We start from the raw sequence: 15,144 nt of genomic DNA, 5'->3' as shown, positions 1-15,144 counted from the left end.
TTGTCCAGGGTCACAAATGTTTTTAACTGTGTTGTTTCTAAAACGATTTGAAAAGAACATAATACATGTTGTAATTTTACATATAAGCCTAGTCTACAGCTGTTGACGATGGTTTGGGTGAAGGTGGTTTATACAAAATGCCAAGTGCCACCGCATGATGGCAGCATTGTCTAACCTACAATAATCGATCCTCTCGGTTTAATGTTGGATAATAATTCTTACACAATTCATGCGGGAAAGTCCTAAACTATGCCTAAAGTCAGGAGTAAACTATGTGGTTTGTTATTTAAATATCTCCCAAACTTTCTGAACTCAGTGAACTTTTTATTTTCCTTTATAATGCTTAAAGAGTGTAGCCATATAAAACCAAAAGACGCTCAATCACTGATCACATTCAGAAATTATTCCTAATAAAAATAAACATGGCTTAAAATGTAGGAATAGATCTTTTTGGAAAAATAAACAATTCATCAACATTTGGAACTTATTTACCACAAAAAAGTAAAAAAAGCCATGTTTTGGCTAGAAGTGGATCAAATTCGTCTGTACATTGACAAATGCCTATAATTTGCTCTTCTTCTGGTGAATTAATCTTTTGTCCGTCTCTGAATTAATTCCACAATGAAGGACACTGGCTAGGAGGAGCAGAATAGTGTTTACTGACATGAGGTGAGATATGTTATTGTTCACGTTGCGCTGTAATCCAAAATGAACCTAAATCGGAAATTTCCCTTTTAAGAAGTGGGTTTCATCTGAATTATGAGATAGAGGTCTTTCCTAAATGAGCTTGCTTGCTCACTGCAGCACCTCTCATCCTCATCAGGCTTTCTCTATTTAGTGCAAACAGACTTGCAGCTTCATTAACTGTTTATGTGTCGTCTAGAGGGCAGACATGAGAGAATGTATGTGGGAGTAAGATGCTGTGTGTGTGTCCTTGCTGGATGTATAATTAAGCAGCAGCAGCACTGATATGGAAGACAGATGCAGGCAAACAGAATCGAAGAGTGTTGCACAGGGCACAGCCTTTTGCCCCATAGACTGGCACCCCAAATGCCAATGTCAACAGCCTCCACCTCTCTCTCTGCAGCACTTTTATCTCTGCTAGACTGATATCTTTGTTGCTCAGGTCAGAAAAATAATACCAGAGGAAAATACCTCAAACATATCTGGGTGTGCCAGATGAGAAAAGGCTGAACTCTGCATAGCTGAGGTATTAGATCATAAATGGGAAATGACATCAGTGTGTACAAATCCGTCACAGACACAAAAGGCACATCACTAACTGTGTCCTTCTACAATGACAAACAAAGTAGACAACTGTTGCAGACATCAGGGACGCAAACATGAGGCGAATGTAATGAAGCACTCCAGATTAAACTCCAACTGACAGCTTGGTGTTAGTTGAAAATAAAAAGGCAAACATATCTATACATTCTTAACACAGAGGCAAAACAATGAAGGGAAAGTTCACCCAAAAGTGAAAATTCTGTCATGAAATACTCACTCTCTAGTTGTTCCAAAACCTGTATAAATGTCTTTGTTTGGTTGAACACAGAAATATATTTGGATGAATGCTTGTAACCAGACAGTTTTTGGACCCCATAGAAGTCATTACAATGGTAGTCAAAAGTGCCCCAGAACTGTTTGCTGTACATTCTTCCAAATATCTTTTGTGCTCAACAGAACAAAAATTATAAAGGATTTTTTCCTACTGTGGTAGGGTCCAAGAACTGTTTGATTATAAACATTCTTCCAAATATCTTTGTCTGTGTTCATCAGAACAAAGAAACAACTCAAAAGGTGAGTAAATGATGACAGAACATTTATTTTTGGGTGGACTATCCCTTTAAACATTATTTTCTGAGAAAGAAACAAAATTAGAAACAAAACAAAATAAACCTAATTCAAAGAAAACCAAAACATTTGAATGTTTCCCACCGCACTGGCAAATAATCATACAATTAATTTTGTTATGATTATCGCATAATAAAGACTAAATGTCTTGTGTAATTTGCTTCAATGCGTTTGGATATTTTTCAAGTTTCTTTTACAGTGTGCGAGTTAAGACAAACGCCCTTTCGAAAAACATCTTTACAGACAGCAAAATAAATGACAGCTGGCTGCGTCTGGTAAAACAAGTGATAATGTGATCAGACAGTCATTAAAATAAGCTCTGTGGGGTGCATTCACCCTCAGTTTACCAGCGGCGCGAGCTCAGCTAATGCCACCTAAAATAGCAAACAGACTACAGAGACAGACAGACACAGGACAAAAGATTCAGAATAAAGAGTAAAATACCAGAACAGACCCGGGGCTGTAGCTATTAATTAAACTAGTGTCTATATGTGTGACCGCGATGGAAAGAACAGTACAGGGATTATAGTGAACGGGGATGTCGGAGATAAACGTTTTGAAGGGTGAAGCAGTAGTCCACCAGCCTCAGGCACTGTAGAGCACTCCGGTCATTTCTGCTCAGCTAGTGAGAGAGAGAGAGAGAGAGAGAGAGAGTGAGTGAGAGAGTGACCACATGGGAACAGACACAGAACAGCAGGACATCTTAAATTAATCAAACATGAGCTATGCCATAAAAATATAGTTAAAAATACACCACATTACCTCTGAATACAGAAGTTAAACAGACGACGGATGTTTTATTTATGAAAAAAAACACGGTACACAAATGTATGTAGAAAAAGAAATGCCTTTATTTATACAACTTTAAAAAAGCAATTTAAATCACAAAGACTTTAATAAACATTTGTCCTGCATAAAAACGATCGCGCGTGCACATTGTGCTTCCTTTGCGAAGTCTGTACAACCTCTGGGTGTGCAGCGATCCAGTTCAACCATTTATTGCATACGCATGAAACACGCCTCGCATGTCAATTCATAAGCCATGAATGTAAAGGGCAGTAAACAAAAAAAGATCAAAGAAAAAGATCAACCACAACAATTTCCTCATTCAAAGCTGCTTTCAGAGGAAGGTTTTGCACATTGTCCAGAGCGCAAAATATGTTTCCATTAAAAAAGATGAGAATAAATTAACTAAAACATACTACTGTTGTGCTTTATATGTTGTTAACTCCAAGGAATTCACTCGAATGCAAACCCATCTCAAAAGGAGGCTGGTTCGAAACAAGGATTCAAAGAACAGAATACGCTGTTCCAGCTCTCTCTTTTCCCTTTTGATACATGTTGCACTGAGCGTTAGTTCGACATCAAGAGTTGCACACATTCCCATAGACAGCGGTGATTAATAATATTCCCTGTTCCATTCGCTACACACTCCGTATTATAGGAATCTAGACTCAACAAAAAAATAAAACGCTATCAAAAAGGCATTTCCTCAGAGGAAGGCATATATAGCACTCCCACAACAATCCTCAAACCACATCTTTCCAAACTTAAAAGAAAAAAGAACGACATGCTTTATGGTCTTTCATTTTTAACAATAAACAAACAAAAGTCTCAGATAAAAAACAAAACAAATGTGAAGACTTTGGTATAAACAAAACGTGGGCTCACTCATGGTAACACCATTGTCCCTTATAATGCATTTTTATCCACCATAAGTGACAAGTATGAGATGTGCATAGTATTATTTGTGAGATCAGTGTCTGTGAGACTAGCAACCTGATTTTCATGGGAAAACAAATGTTTTTTCAAGGGAAAATGGGTTAACACAGACGTATGCCTCAAGAGAATAGCGCAACCTCTAAATGCTGTCTCTGCCAAACAAACCAGAAGCTTTGATGTCAGACATTTATAAATGTCATATTTTTCTTCTCGGTCTGCTTGCCATTTATTTTCTGAACAGAATCTAAAGCCAAATGCCCACGTTGGAATGTGAACATCTGTTTGAGAGGATTCTGAGCAGCAGGTTGCCAGATAATTGGATTATATCTCCACACCAGTTTCTGGGGTCAGGTGAGATTAGGATAAACATACTTTAGACAGGTGGAGGTTTAACTGCTGAGGTCCAGAGGCTGGATCCTCTGAATCATCAAAACAGCATTACAAAAGCATTTCTTAACATGAGAAAAATGTTTTGTCCTCCAGACTTGGACACTTGGCTGTAGTAGTTGGGAAGCAGTTTCGATGAATTTGTTGATGTGGAGAGATATTTGTTGAACACCAGATAGATGGTATTGGTATAAAATAAGGAAATAATTTAGCTTTTTATAGCTGAAGTAATCATCGTTTTTATTTTTAAATCCATGAAAAACTTTTGATTTTTTATTTAGATTTTTGACGATTTTTTACTTGACTGAGATACAAGTTATTCAACAGAAAGTATTCCATATTCCCCTTCTTTTGCACTATATAATGCCAATTTGATGTTTGACATTAACAAAGAGTTAGACGTTGTTTTAGAAAACAAACAGTTGTAAAACATTTAGATGAAATGGGGAGGAAGAAAGGTAATGGATATAGCTACAAAATCACTGGAATCAGCAAAAAAGTTGACAATTCCTTTAAAAACTGTTCATTAACGTAATAAAGAATACTGAATCGATGTCAGAAGTGAAATGCTAATTCCTCACAAGTAGTTCTATAAAGGCATCCTCACCACACACACATGCATGCCACACAAGTAAAGTGCACGACCATGACGTTTGAACATCATACCCAACAAAAACATGTTAAGCTCCTCAAATTTCTATAAAAGAAAAAGGTTCTGCTCAACACCATGCTTTATCAGTCTAGTGGGGGTGTCAGAATGTTCCTCCTAATAACAAAAAAAAATGTAATTGCTGCAAACACCAATCAAGTGCCCTACAGTACAGACTGGGCCACATTAGTGACAGCCCACAAATGTGAAGCATTATAGAGACTGGACACTGTGGACAGTGAATCAGAGTGTGGGTTGAACATGAGGTGTCATGTGTCCCTCCAAATGTCAACTTGACCGAGTAAACCTACCTGATTTCTGAAACCTACCGATGCTACACTTGTGGACATCATCAGCATTTTCCCTGTAGGTTATATGCATTCCTCTGCTCATAAACTAACAACATCGTATCAAATATCTATTGTGGCTAATGTTGATTTCTCTACAATCACTCAACTGTGTATTTCGTCTGTCTGGAGATTAATTAGGTACCGAGCTTTACTTTGCAAGAAGTTTCTGAAAGCTGAATTTGCACTCGCCTCTTCTCGACTGAAGCGTGCCCAAATGTGGCAAATCTCAGCAGACACATTTCTCACAGAAACCTGCGGATCTGGAGCTTTAAATATTAAACACCAAAGCCCTCCATCCTCATCTAGACACATGCTGCAAGCAGCTGCGTTTGTTTCTAATTAAAACCTCAGCACACACACAAGAAGCACTGCAATCACCTTCTCAAACAGAACATCAGAGGGCTACCAGACTGTTCAGTCATTTTTCCCCTTTGCATACTGTGGCTAGCAGTCTTACACTTGGCCTCCTCTGGCCCTTGCGGTGGCAGTCAGGAAGAGGATTTGAAAGCCTGAAGAGATTTAAGGGGCTCTGTGCTCTGCTTTAGTTGTGCTTGGCCCTCCCTCCTTTCAGGTAGCTTTTCCAGCGCTTGATGAAGTCCCTGAAGATGGGCGAGTTGTCAACAGAACCCAGCAGCTGGAGCTGGTTGATGTGCGTTGTATGGTAGTCCCAGCGAGCCAGGTTGGGTGCGGTGCCCAGCATAAAGTGGCGCAGATCATAGATGGTGCCCGACCCCGTATCGTACAGGGGCAGCATAACCTTGAGGGACTCCATCCCCTTGCTGTACAGCTGGCCGGCATCCCGTCCAAGTTTCTCCCCCGCTGTTTGTGCCAGGTCGTACAGGCCTATAAGGGAATAGATGAACCCATTCAGGACAAAAGAGCTGGGAATTGTGGGATACTCCTCGTACCAGTCATATTTACTCATAAAAACAGCTTTAACTCCGTGCTGCTCCGAGGGCAGTTTGAAAGGTCCGGTGGCACGCAACGCAGATTTCAGGTAAGTGTCATCTTTTGTCATCAGATAGGCGCGCACCAGGGTAGACATAGCCTGCCCTTGTGCCATAGCAGAATACCAACCAGGCTCCAGAGCACGGAAACCCTCCCCGAGTTTACGTGTTACGATGATGGGCCAACCGCCACGCTCATCCTGATTGCGCACCAGCCAATCACTGGCAGCAAAAAACGCAGCCATATGTGCAGTGGTGGAGATTGTGATATTGTCTATTGAGCCATAGCCGTGTAACGCTATCTTTACAACTCGGCGAGGCATGGTCTTGGTGGCTTTTACCGCTTTAGTGTTGGACAGCCCAATGCCTTTGCGGAGGTCTGTGAGAAGGTCACGGGTGACCGTGGTCCAAGCAGTCCGAGGGCCGATTCCATAGGTGATGTCACGATCCTTGAATGAAATGAGCTGAGTGGTAGTGACGTAGTGGATAACAAATGGAGGTCCTTTTTCTGTGGTCTCCAAGACAACGGAGATGCTACCATTAGATGTGAACTTCAGGTCGAAAGAGATTATGAAATCTTTTGTGTTGCCAAGAGGAAGTGAGATTCCCTCTGAGTTTTCTAGAAAGATGAAAGAACAAAAAATGTTACGACAGGTGCAAGATAAGCTCCTCCAATGCTTTTTTACAGTGACATACGCACAAAGAATCACAAACACAGTCACAAGTACACACACACTAATGATAAGTGCCTGTTAGCAGTGATGATAGGGGTTGTTTGAAAGAAACAATGTTTGGTGTGTCACTTTCTCTTGGGGTTAATTAAACTGTCAAGTTCAGGCAGCCTGGCTCAGAGCACGATAACATGAAAACAATGCATTAGACCAGTGGTTCTCAACTCTGGCCCGCGAGATCCACTTTCCTGCCTAGTTTAGCCCAAACTCTGATAAAACACCTGAAGAGGCTAATCAGTGACTTCAGGAACAGACGCGTTCAACTTAATGTTGGGCTGCGCAGATTGTTTGGCATTTCGCATTAAAGTACCGCGAGAGCGATTCAAATGCATACCGAGCAATCTGCACTTGAATCGCTATCGCGGTACTTAAATGTCATACGATGATAGATTTGCGGAACGGCACGTTAAGTTCAACGCATCTATTCCTAAAGACGCTGATTAGCTTGTTCAGGTATTTTATATCAGAGTTGGGGCTAAACTCGGCAGGAAAATGGATCTCGCGGGCCAGAGTTGAGAACCACTGCATTAGACGATGTGTTAAACTAATTTCACCTTAAGAATACTGCTGAAAACACTGCAGTACTTGCAGTGAGCAGATCCAGTTTTCCGACTCTCAACCAAAGCGATTTCTCTCTATTTTTAACGAAACGCACATTCAACAATTCATCCCACAGTCATCTCTCATTGTTAACATCAAATCTCCCATCCCACCAAGCTCTGGGTTGGCTTTTGACGAGAGCAAAAAATGAGCTATGAAAAACCAAAAGAATATGAGTGAGCAAGAAAAAATCCAGAGAGAGAAAGTAATATCAACAGAATTATAGCGAGAAAATAGGACAGAGAAGGTATAGGGGACAAAAGCAAATAAAAAGAAAGTAAAGACAGGGACCAGAGGACATTTTGGCTCAAACACCATCACTATTTAATGTACTCATAAATCCATTACTTAAGGCAATGCAGAGACTATAGTGGATTTGTGCTGTCCTGCACCGATTACCCCCGCATCAATAGCAGCGATATGGAGGACGGAGAGCGCATCCGGCTAGAGCCTTGGACCCAGCGTGCCCTAGCGGACGCCGCTCTAATCAATGCTCTGGGCGATGACTCCAATTACTGCCTGGCAGCACAACAGCCTAGCTAATTGTAATGGCTATTGATTAGCTCAATGCTAAGCAGCAGCCGGGTGTGTCTGAAACCTTCAAAATGCTGCATTATTATGCAAGATCCTGAGGTACGAAGATACCAAGGCATATATATTTACATTTATGCATTTGGCAGACGCTTTTATCCAAAGCGACTTACATTGCATTACCATATGCATTTGTTTCTAAGTATGTGCAATTCCCTGGGATCGACCCCACGACCTTGGCGTTGTTAACGCAATGCTCTTACCACACAAATCCAACATTCACATTACAGTTGAGCTCAAAATTATTCATACCCTAGGTAAATATGATAAAAGAAGGCTGTACAAATACATTTGTATCATTAAGCTTTTGGATCTTTTTTTTCATTAGAGAATAAGAATTTTAAATGAGGAGGTGAATCTCATTATGCAATAAATGTTTTTCTCTAATACACATTACTCATAATTAATCACACCTTTTTATTCAGTACTTTTTGCAACCTTCTTTTTGCCAAGATAACAGCTCTGAGTCTTCACCTATAATGCCTAATGAGTTAGGAGAACATCTGACAAGAGATCAGAGACAATGCCTTCATCCAGAATCACTCCAGACCCTTCAGATTTCCAGCTGCACGTTAGTGCTTCTCCTTTTCAGTTCTCCCGACTCATTTTCTAAAGAAACTGGGATGACCATGGCAGAAGCTTTGTCTTGTGCTCAGTGACCCATTATGTTTTGATTTTGATGTTTGTTTTTAGACCATAGTCCTGTTGGAAGATCCAAACTTGGCCCATTACGTGACTCCTAGCAGGGACAGTCAGGTTTTGTTTTTTTATTTGGTTTCGTGATGCCATCTATCTTAACAAGATATCCAGAATCTCCAGCAGAGAATTAGTCCCCAAACATTAACGTTACAGCAATGTATATCATTTTACACATGGGGTACTTTTTATCCCTGCGTGCACCAAACCAATCTTGAGAGTTTGCTGCTAAAAAGCTCTTTTTCTTTAGTTTGGTCAGACCATAGAACATTTGAAAAGTAAAGAACATTACTGGAATTTCAAACAGGATGGGTTCTTTGGTCAGATGAAACAAAAAAAATTGCTTTTTAGCAGCAAACACTCAAGATTGGTTTGGATAAAAAGTACCCCATGAATAATTTTGTGCTCAACTGTACATCCCATCTACTGTGATGCCTCCATCTGCTTGATTTTTGAAGGAAGCACAGATATAGCTGCAATTCAGTGGTTTGTGAATTTTTCTCACCTTGTTTATACAGAAAATAATGACCACTTTTGTCTTTACATATTCCATTGGTTTCGTTTCAAGCTCGCATTAAAACTTGAAGATCATCAACCGTGACGTAATAGTGCCTTAGAAGTTGGACTGAAACTAGTTTACTTCTGAGGTACCCGTCATATAAAAAAATTGTATACACCACTGACCCACTAAAAAGTGTTTGAAGTTAGTGTGGGTACTTGTGTGCATGCTTAGAGGAGCAGAGCAGGATGATGTTAGAAATGATCATTGTTTGAGGAGCTACAAAATGTAAGGATGTAACATTCCATGGTTCATGGTAAAGTACTGCAGCAAAAGCACAGAAAATAACAGGATGAGATGAAAGTGATGACAGCGTGAGGATAGGGAGAGAAAATTTAAAAAATACAGTATGTGAAGAATACATACAGTAAAAGTGAGAAGTAAAACTAAAACCAAAGAATGTGAAAGAAAACGGATGACAGAAGGCACGCAGCTCAATGTCTGTCAGTGTACCTGCAGTGCTGAACTGTCGCACTGATGTGGCTCTGGTCTTGTCGTAGGCTCGGGTGAGAGAGCAGCCCTTAGGGACACTCCATGTGCTAGACCTGCTGTCTCTCTCCTCCGCTGTGTCATACACCTCCACATGGGGCAGCCGCTCCGTCAGGTTCTTGCTGTAATGACTCAGGCCATACTGAGATATCTGAATGGCATAGAAATACCCTTGAGGGCCCCACTGGGTGGATAAAGGTACTCCTGCAGAAATTGGGGGGGGGAAAGGAGTATTATGACATTAGGAGAGATCATTTATTTTTAATTTATTGGTAAAGTGTACCCATTTTATTTTAAAGAGCCACTGTTAAACTGGTACAAAAGGCCCATTTTTATTATTGGGCATTTAATATTGTCCCACCTAAAGACGAAAAAACAAAAAGTACACAAAAAATCTGTCATCATTTGTTTTAACTAGTGTCGTTCAAAACCTATATCACTCTTTCTTCTGAAGAACACAAGAGAAGATATTTTGAGAAATGCCTCTGTGGTTTTGTGTCCATACAATGGAATCAATGGGGGCCAATGTTTTTTGGTTACTAACGTTCCTCAAAATATTTTCTTTTGTCTTCTGGAGAAATTCATACAGGTTTAGAATGACATGAGGGTGAGTACAGTATATAACAACAGCAAATCAAACACGATGTGTACGTATTGAAAGTAACGCATAAATAACAAAACAATGTAGGTTGTGTTGTGGCTTTACCGTGAAATAAAAATAAACATTGCAACCCCCTTTAAAAAAACAGTAGTATGAAGAAATAAGTCAGAAACCTATTTTTTACTCTTTAGTCTGTTTATAGTTGCCAAGTAATGCAACTGCATTAACACAGAATTCATCTGACTTGAATAAGATAAAATAAGATTTTTGTTAAGCATATCACTAACCACTCCAACAATGCTTCTGTAAGGACCTGAATAAGGAAATAACACCACTATGCTGTTCTAGATACAAACCAACCCCAGTTCAAACCATTCCTAACAAAAGACCACCGCTTTGAAAGATAAATGATGGCTTATCCACAGTTGTTGAAATCCACCAAGAGCAGCGTACCAAGATTACTCACTAACAAGCTACATTAACCTTCCATCAGCCAGGCTCTACCAGAGACCTACAAAAGGAGAGTAAAACCCTTAGTTTGATCCCATTGAGCAAATATTCTTTACTTAGCACCAGTTACCTTGGTGTCTAAAGTCTGAGGATGTGCTGATGGCACAGACAAAAATGCTATAAGTTGAAGGTCAGTAAGCTTTTCATTTACCCCTTCACTTTGTCTCACTGGGTTAACCACAACTCATCTATTCTACAGCCTGGCATGACAAAAATCAAGCCACAGGCAAAACACAGCGACCACGCTGCTGGTTTATAGCTGGCTTTAAAGAATCTATCCAAAAACATACACATAAAAACCACATGCAGGGTTAAACAGACATAACAAGGCAATAGAAAAGACAAACGCACCAAGACTGCCTCCCTATTTCACATTCACGCAGAAGAGCTACCGGCTCTAAGTGGGACCTGTATCAGGAGGCAGATGGGCGTTGTGGAGACGCTCTCTGTCCTAGATTCTATTCAAAGCACTCTGATTCTTTGCTGGAGGAGACACCATCCCTCAAAGTGAAGGAGGAGGGAAAAGGAGCTCTCATTCCCCGCCACCCTCCGTTCTCATCTCCCTTTCGTTCTCCTTCAGCTGCCTCGTGGAGACTGATGAGTCTGTCCGCTGCGTCTGATAACAGGCTCTCTGCTCCAACACACTGCCGCAGGCTCATGTGGGTTATTACCTCTGAGCTTAACATGCTGTTTTTCTCTGTCTGATGGCCACGATGAAAATGAGGGGAAGAGAACCTCGAATGAATCTTTGTTTTGTGTGTTTGTGTGTGTGTGTGCTACTGCGACCTCTCTAAAACAACACATGTGAGCATATTTTTATACCACGGCAAATTGAATACACCGAGACGAACAAACTCCTAACTGTCGTTTGCATTTACATAACCTTTAAAAAGTGCAATTAGTTGCCAGGTGTTCGATTATAGCATGATTATCATCAGCACAGCTGAATGCACGCAGGCCGGACGACCATCACACCAAACTGTAAGATTCCTGGACAAGACACGAGCCTGGTCTTACATATTGCACTTGTGCTTTGAATCAGCACTGTCTTCTGATTCCATGGATACCGGTAGAGAATCGGAGGCAATGCTTCAAACCTCATATGATTCCCTACAGGCTCCTTCAGCCAACGCGGTCATTAATGCAACAGAGCTTCTTTGTAGCTCACAGAACAGAGAGAAGCTCCACATCAACACGAGTATAACAGAGCAAGCTAGAATGGAAACAAAAGCAGGGAGAATGGTACAAACTTGCTTTTGTTCTGCCACAAAAACTGAGAATTCATAGACAACCCCATTTTTCTACCTGTCACAAAGGATTATGGTATAAATGTGCTTCTTTTGAGGTGGCATGAAAAACTGGGCTATTGAATGCCCACGCTGAAATGTGCTCATAGAACAAGATCTGAATACCACTCGTGTTTTAAAGCTTCTGCCAGAAATAAGTAGAAAGCAGTTTAATCCCAAATGCCAATCAGTACCTCCGTGGTGAAGGAAATTTGTGCCACAATTCTGCATTTATTTACATTGACTCTCATGTGTAAAGGATTTTGTTTATGCTTGGGATTTGTTATCCCAATGCACACATAAATAATCAGATTTGTTTAATGTCCTTCCGATGGATTTTATCTTTTTTATATTCTGTTTAATGTTTGGTATTTGTATCTTGTGAGGCACTCCACTGAGTTAAGATGGTAAAGATCTCGCAGTCAGTAAATGATGATGATGTGGTGGTTTGGAAAGCATTATTTTTTGGACTGCAGTATCGATCAGACCAACCTCATTTTCAATACATCCTACGACCTTATTACTTCATTACCAAGTCTCATAAAGAACAGAATATAAAATGGCAAAAGGGACTCGGTGAGGCTCTCATCGCTTTGGAGAGTACTGCAAAGCTTTGCGGTTTTTTTATAGCTTACATATGGTTATGGTAAGCTGTACGGTCACGGTTAACACGGAGGATAAGGGTTCGATCTCAAATGGAGGTGATCCAAGAACTGTTACTGGGATTTGAGTTCACTTCACTATCCCCACAATGTTTCTAAAAGGGCACTTAACCCCATCTGCTGAAGGACGGTCCTTGAAAAACGATAGCGATAAATAGAGAGAGAAAGGGAGATGGACAGACCGATGAAGAGATAGAGAATGCAAGAAACGGTTGAAAGAAATCTGTCATGCTATAGACACAGTGATGGATCACTGACACCGATAAAGACTTGGTTGAAGAACACAATTGAGACCACAATGATGATCTTGTGCCCCTTCATGGAGTCTATTTTGAAATGCTTGTCCTTGGAAATGAAATATGGAAATGTTCACTATTTTAAATCTCTCTTCGGTTGACTTTTTTCTCATTGACATTCAATGGAAGACACATGGGAATATGAGCATAAAATTATTCTCTGGTACAATTAAGGTCATCAAATAAACTCTTGTGGTGTAGTCGAATCAATCCCACTTTCATTTGCTTAATGTAAAGTCCATTGAGGGGACATTACTCACTAAGAGCCATATGTTGATCACTTGAGCCTGGCTTCCAAGAAAGTCCTCTCGGACTGCACAAAATGACTATTAATGGCCACTAACATGTTGTGTTAGAGATGAGGCAGGTCACTTTGCCTCTCACTCTCACCGACGTGCCACAATTGAGTGCTGCTTTATTGTGATGCATTTAATAGAATCCTGATAATGAGAACGGAAGAAAATTGCGACACATTTTAAAGGGTCAGTAGTTATGGGTAAGCTAATCAAACAGCACAAAGAGATTTAAGAAACTTTAGACTGAAGAAACTTGCAGCCTTTACCAAGTATTGCCAAATATGAAAAAGCTTTGGAAAAGCAAATAAATTAAAAGATTTTAGCTAATCGCGATTAATCGCATCCAGAATAAAAGTTTGTGTTTACATAATATATGTCTGTGTACTGTGTATAATTATTTTGTATTTATAAACAAATGAAGAGTTTGGTTCCAAAAATCATGTTTTTTTTATTGTGCATTCCAATTAATATCAATTAAACTGAAGTTGGTTTGTTTTGATTTAAGCCATAATAACTCTCTAAAAATACAGCAAAATAAAACACAATAAAAACATGATAACATAATAAAAAACATGATTTTTGAAAATATTTAAAAACGGAGTTATCATTTTGGATCCAAACTCTTCAAATACACATACACATATACATACATAAGAAATAGTTACATTATTTATTTACAGTATTTATTTATATTTACCAATAATTGAAATTACATATAAATTTAGTTATATTTTTCTTAGATATACGCATGTATGTTTGTTTTTATGAATACAAAATTAATATGCACAGTACACAGACATATTTACATATTACATACAGACTTTTATTTTGGATGCGATTAATCGTGATTAATCATTTGACAGCCCTAACTTTAACCATATTTCACTGATTATGCACATCCAAGTTCTGAGCTGTTAAACATCCCTTTCGAAGTCACGTATGTGGTGAGCTCAATATGAAAATGCAAAGGTGAGTCAACTTTTCATCTCAACATGCAGTGCCACAATGATTATTATTGCCATTATGAGTTATGCATGTTGTGAATTCTGAGACCATCAGACCCTCAAAAATCCAATCACAAGAGAGGTCACCAGAGGTGTATGCTAATGTATCCCAGCTGACCATTTGTAACAGGAACCCTGAGACAGATATCAGGTGTATACAGCTTCAGGAAAAAATAACACTAACACTACTAAGCAGTCATGATCGGATGAGATCAATCAGAAGTAAAAGAGAAAAACCATCTCACCTTCCACACCACTGATGCACTTCACTCTGTCCCGCACTTCCACGTTATACCCTTCGAAGGACATAAAGACTCCACTGGGGTGGTAAGGCTCTCTCTGGGCGTATACTTTGGAGTAACTGTGTGAAAACTCAAATCGATCGTAGCCGTCGTACTGTACCACCTTCCCGTACACCTCAAAGTACTTCTCCATCCAGCTGAAGGGCAGGTACACCTCGGTGCCTTCTCGCCGGCCTTTAATGGTGACATCTTCATTGATCAGGCAGTCAATCTCTTCATAGCGTACTCCGCCCACCACAGGTGGAGGTTCAGGGGGCTGGGGCTGCTGTGGATGGCTGTCTATTTTAGGGCTGGGAGGTGGCTGGGGGTGCCGAGGGAGGAAGCGGAGAGCCTTCTCGCTCGTGCATTTGTTCCACAGAAGAACCGTGAGCAGGGAGAGGAGAGCGCAGATCACTATCAGGGTTTTGTAGTGAACCCGGGCTGCTAGACAACGCATCATCGCTGCTTACCTATAACACACACAAACACGGGACTTTAACATACATTCTATAACCATGGCAATGTTTTTCTTAATGAACTAGAATCCACAATAAAGCACAATGACTCTCTCAACAACCATCAAGATGCATTAGATTTAAACTGTGGCAGGTAATCTGTATTTCAGTTTGACTA

At 40.1% G+C, this 15,144-nt stretch overlaps 1 protein-coding gene across 3 annotated transcripts in view; it reads right to left on the bottom strand.

Moving 5' to 3' along the window:
* Positions 1 to 2,690: 2,690 nt before the first annotated feature.
* The window catches only part of glceb (glucuronic acid epimerase b), a 52,494-nt gene continuing 40,040 nt past the window's right edge, over positions 2,691 to 15,144 (bottom strand). For all 3 annotated transcript variants that reach the window (XM_057339851.1, XM_057339840.1, XM_057339858.1), the window contains 3 exons: positions 14,476 to 14,981; positions 9,540 to 9,779; positions 2,691 to 6,528 (listed from right to left, as the gene is read on the bottom strand). In XM_057339851.1, the coding sequence (XP_057195834.1) occupies positions 5,504 to 6,528; positions 9,540 to 9,779; positions 14,476 to 14,971 (1,761 nt within the window). In that variant the 5' untranslated portion in view covers positions 14,972 to 14,981 and the 3' untranslated portion in view covers positions 2,691 to 5,503. The remainder of the gene's footprint in view (positions 6,529 to 9,539; positions 9,780 to 14,475; positions 14,982 to 15,144) is intronic.

The sequence above is a fragment of the Triplophysa rosa genome, linkage group LG1 (genome assembly GCF_024868665.1).
Source record: "Triplophysa rosa linkage group LG1, Trosa_1v2, whole genome shotgun sequence".
NCBI lineage: Eukaryota > Metazoa > Chordata > Actinopteri > Cypriniformes > Nemacheilidae > Triplophysa > Triplophysa rosa.
Note: the sequence above shows the minus strand (reverse complement) of the source record. Positions and strands in the feature narration are given on the sequence as shown.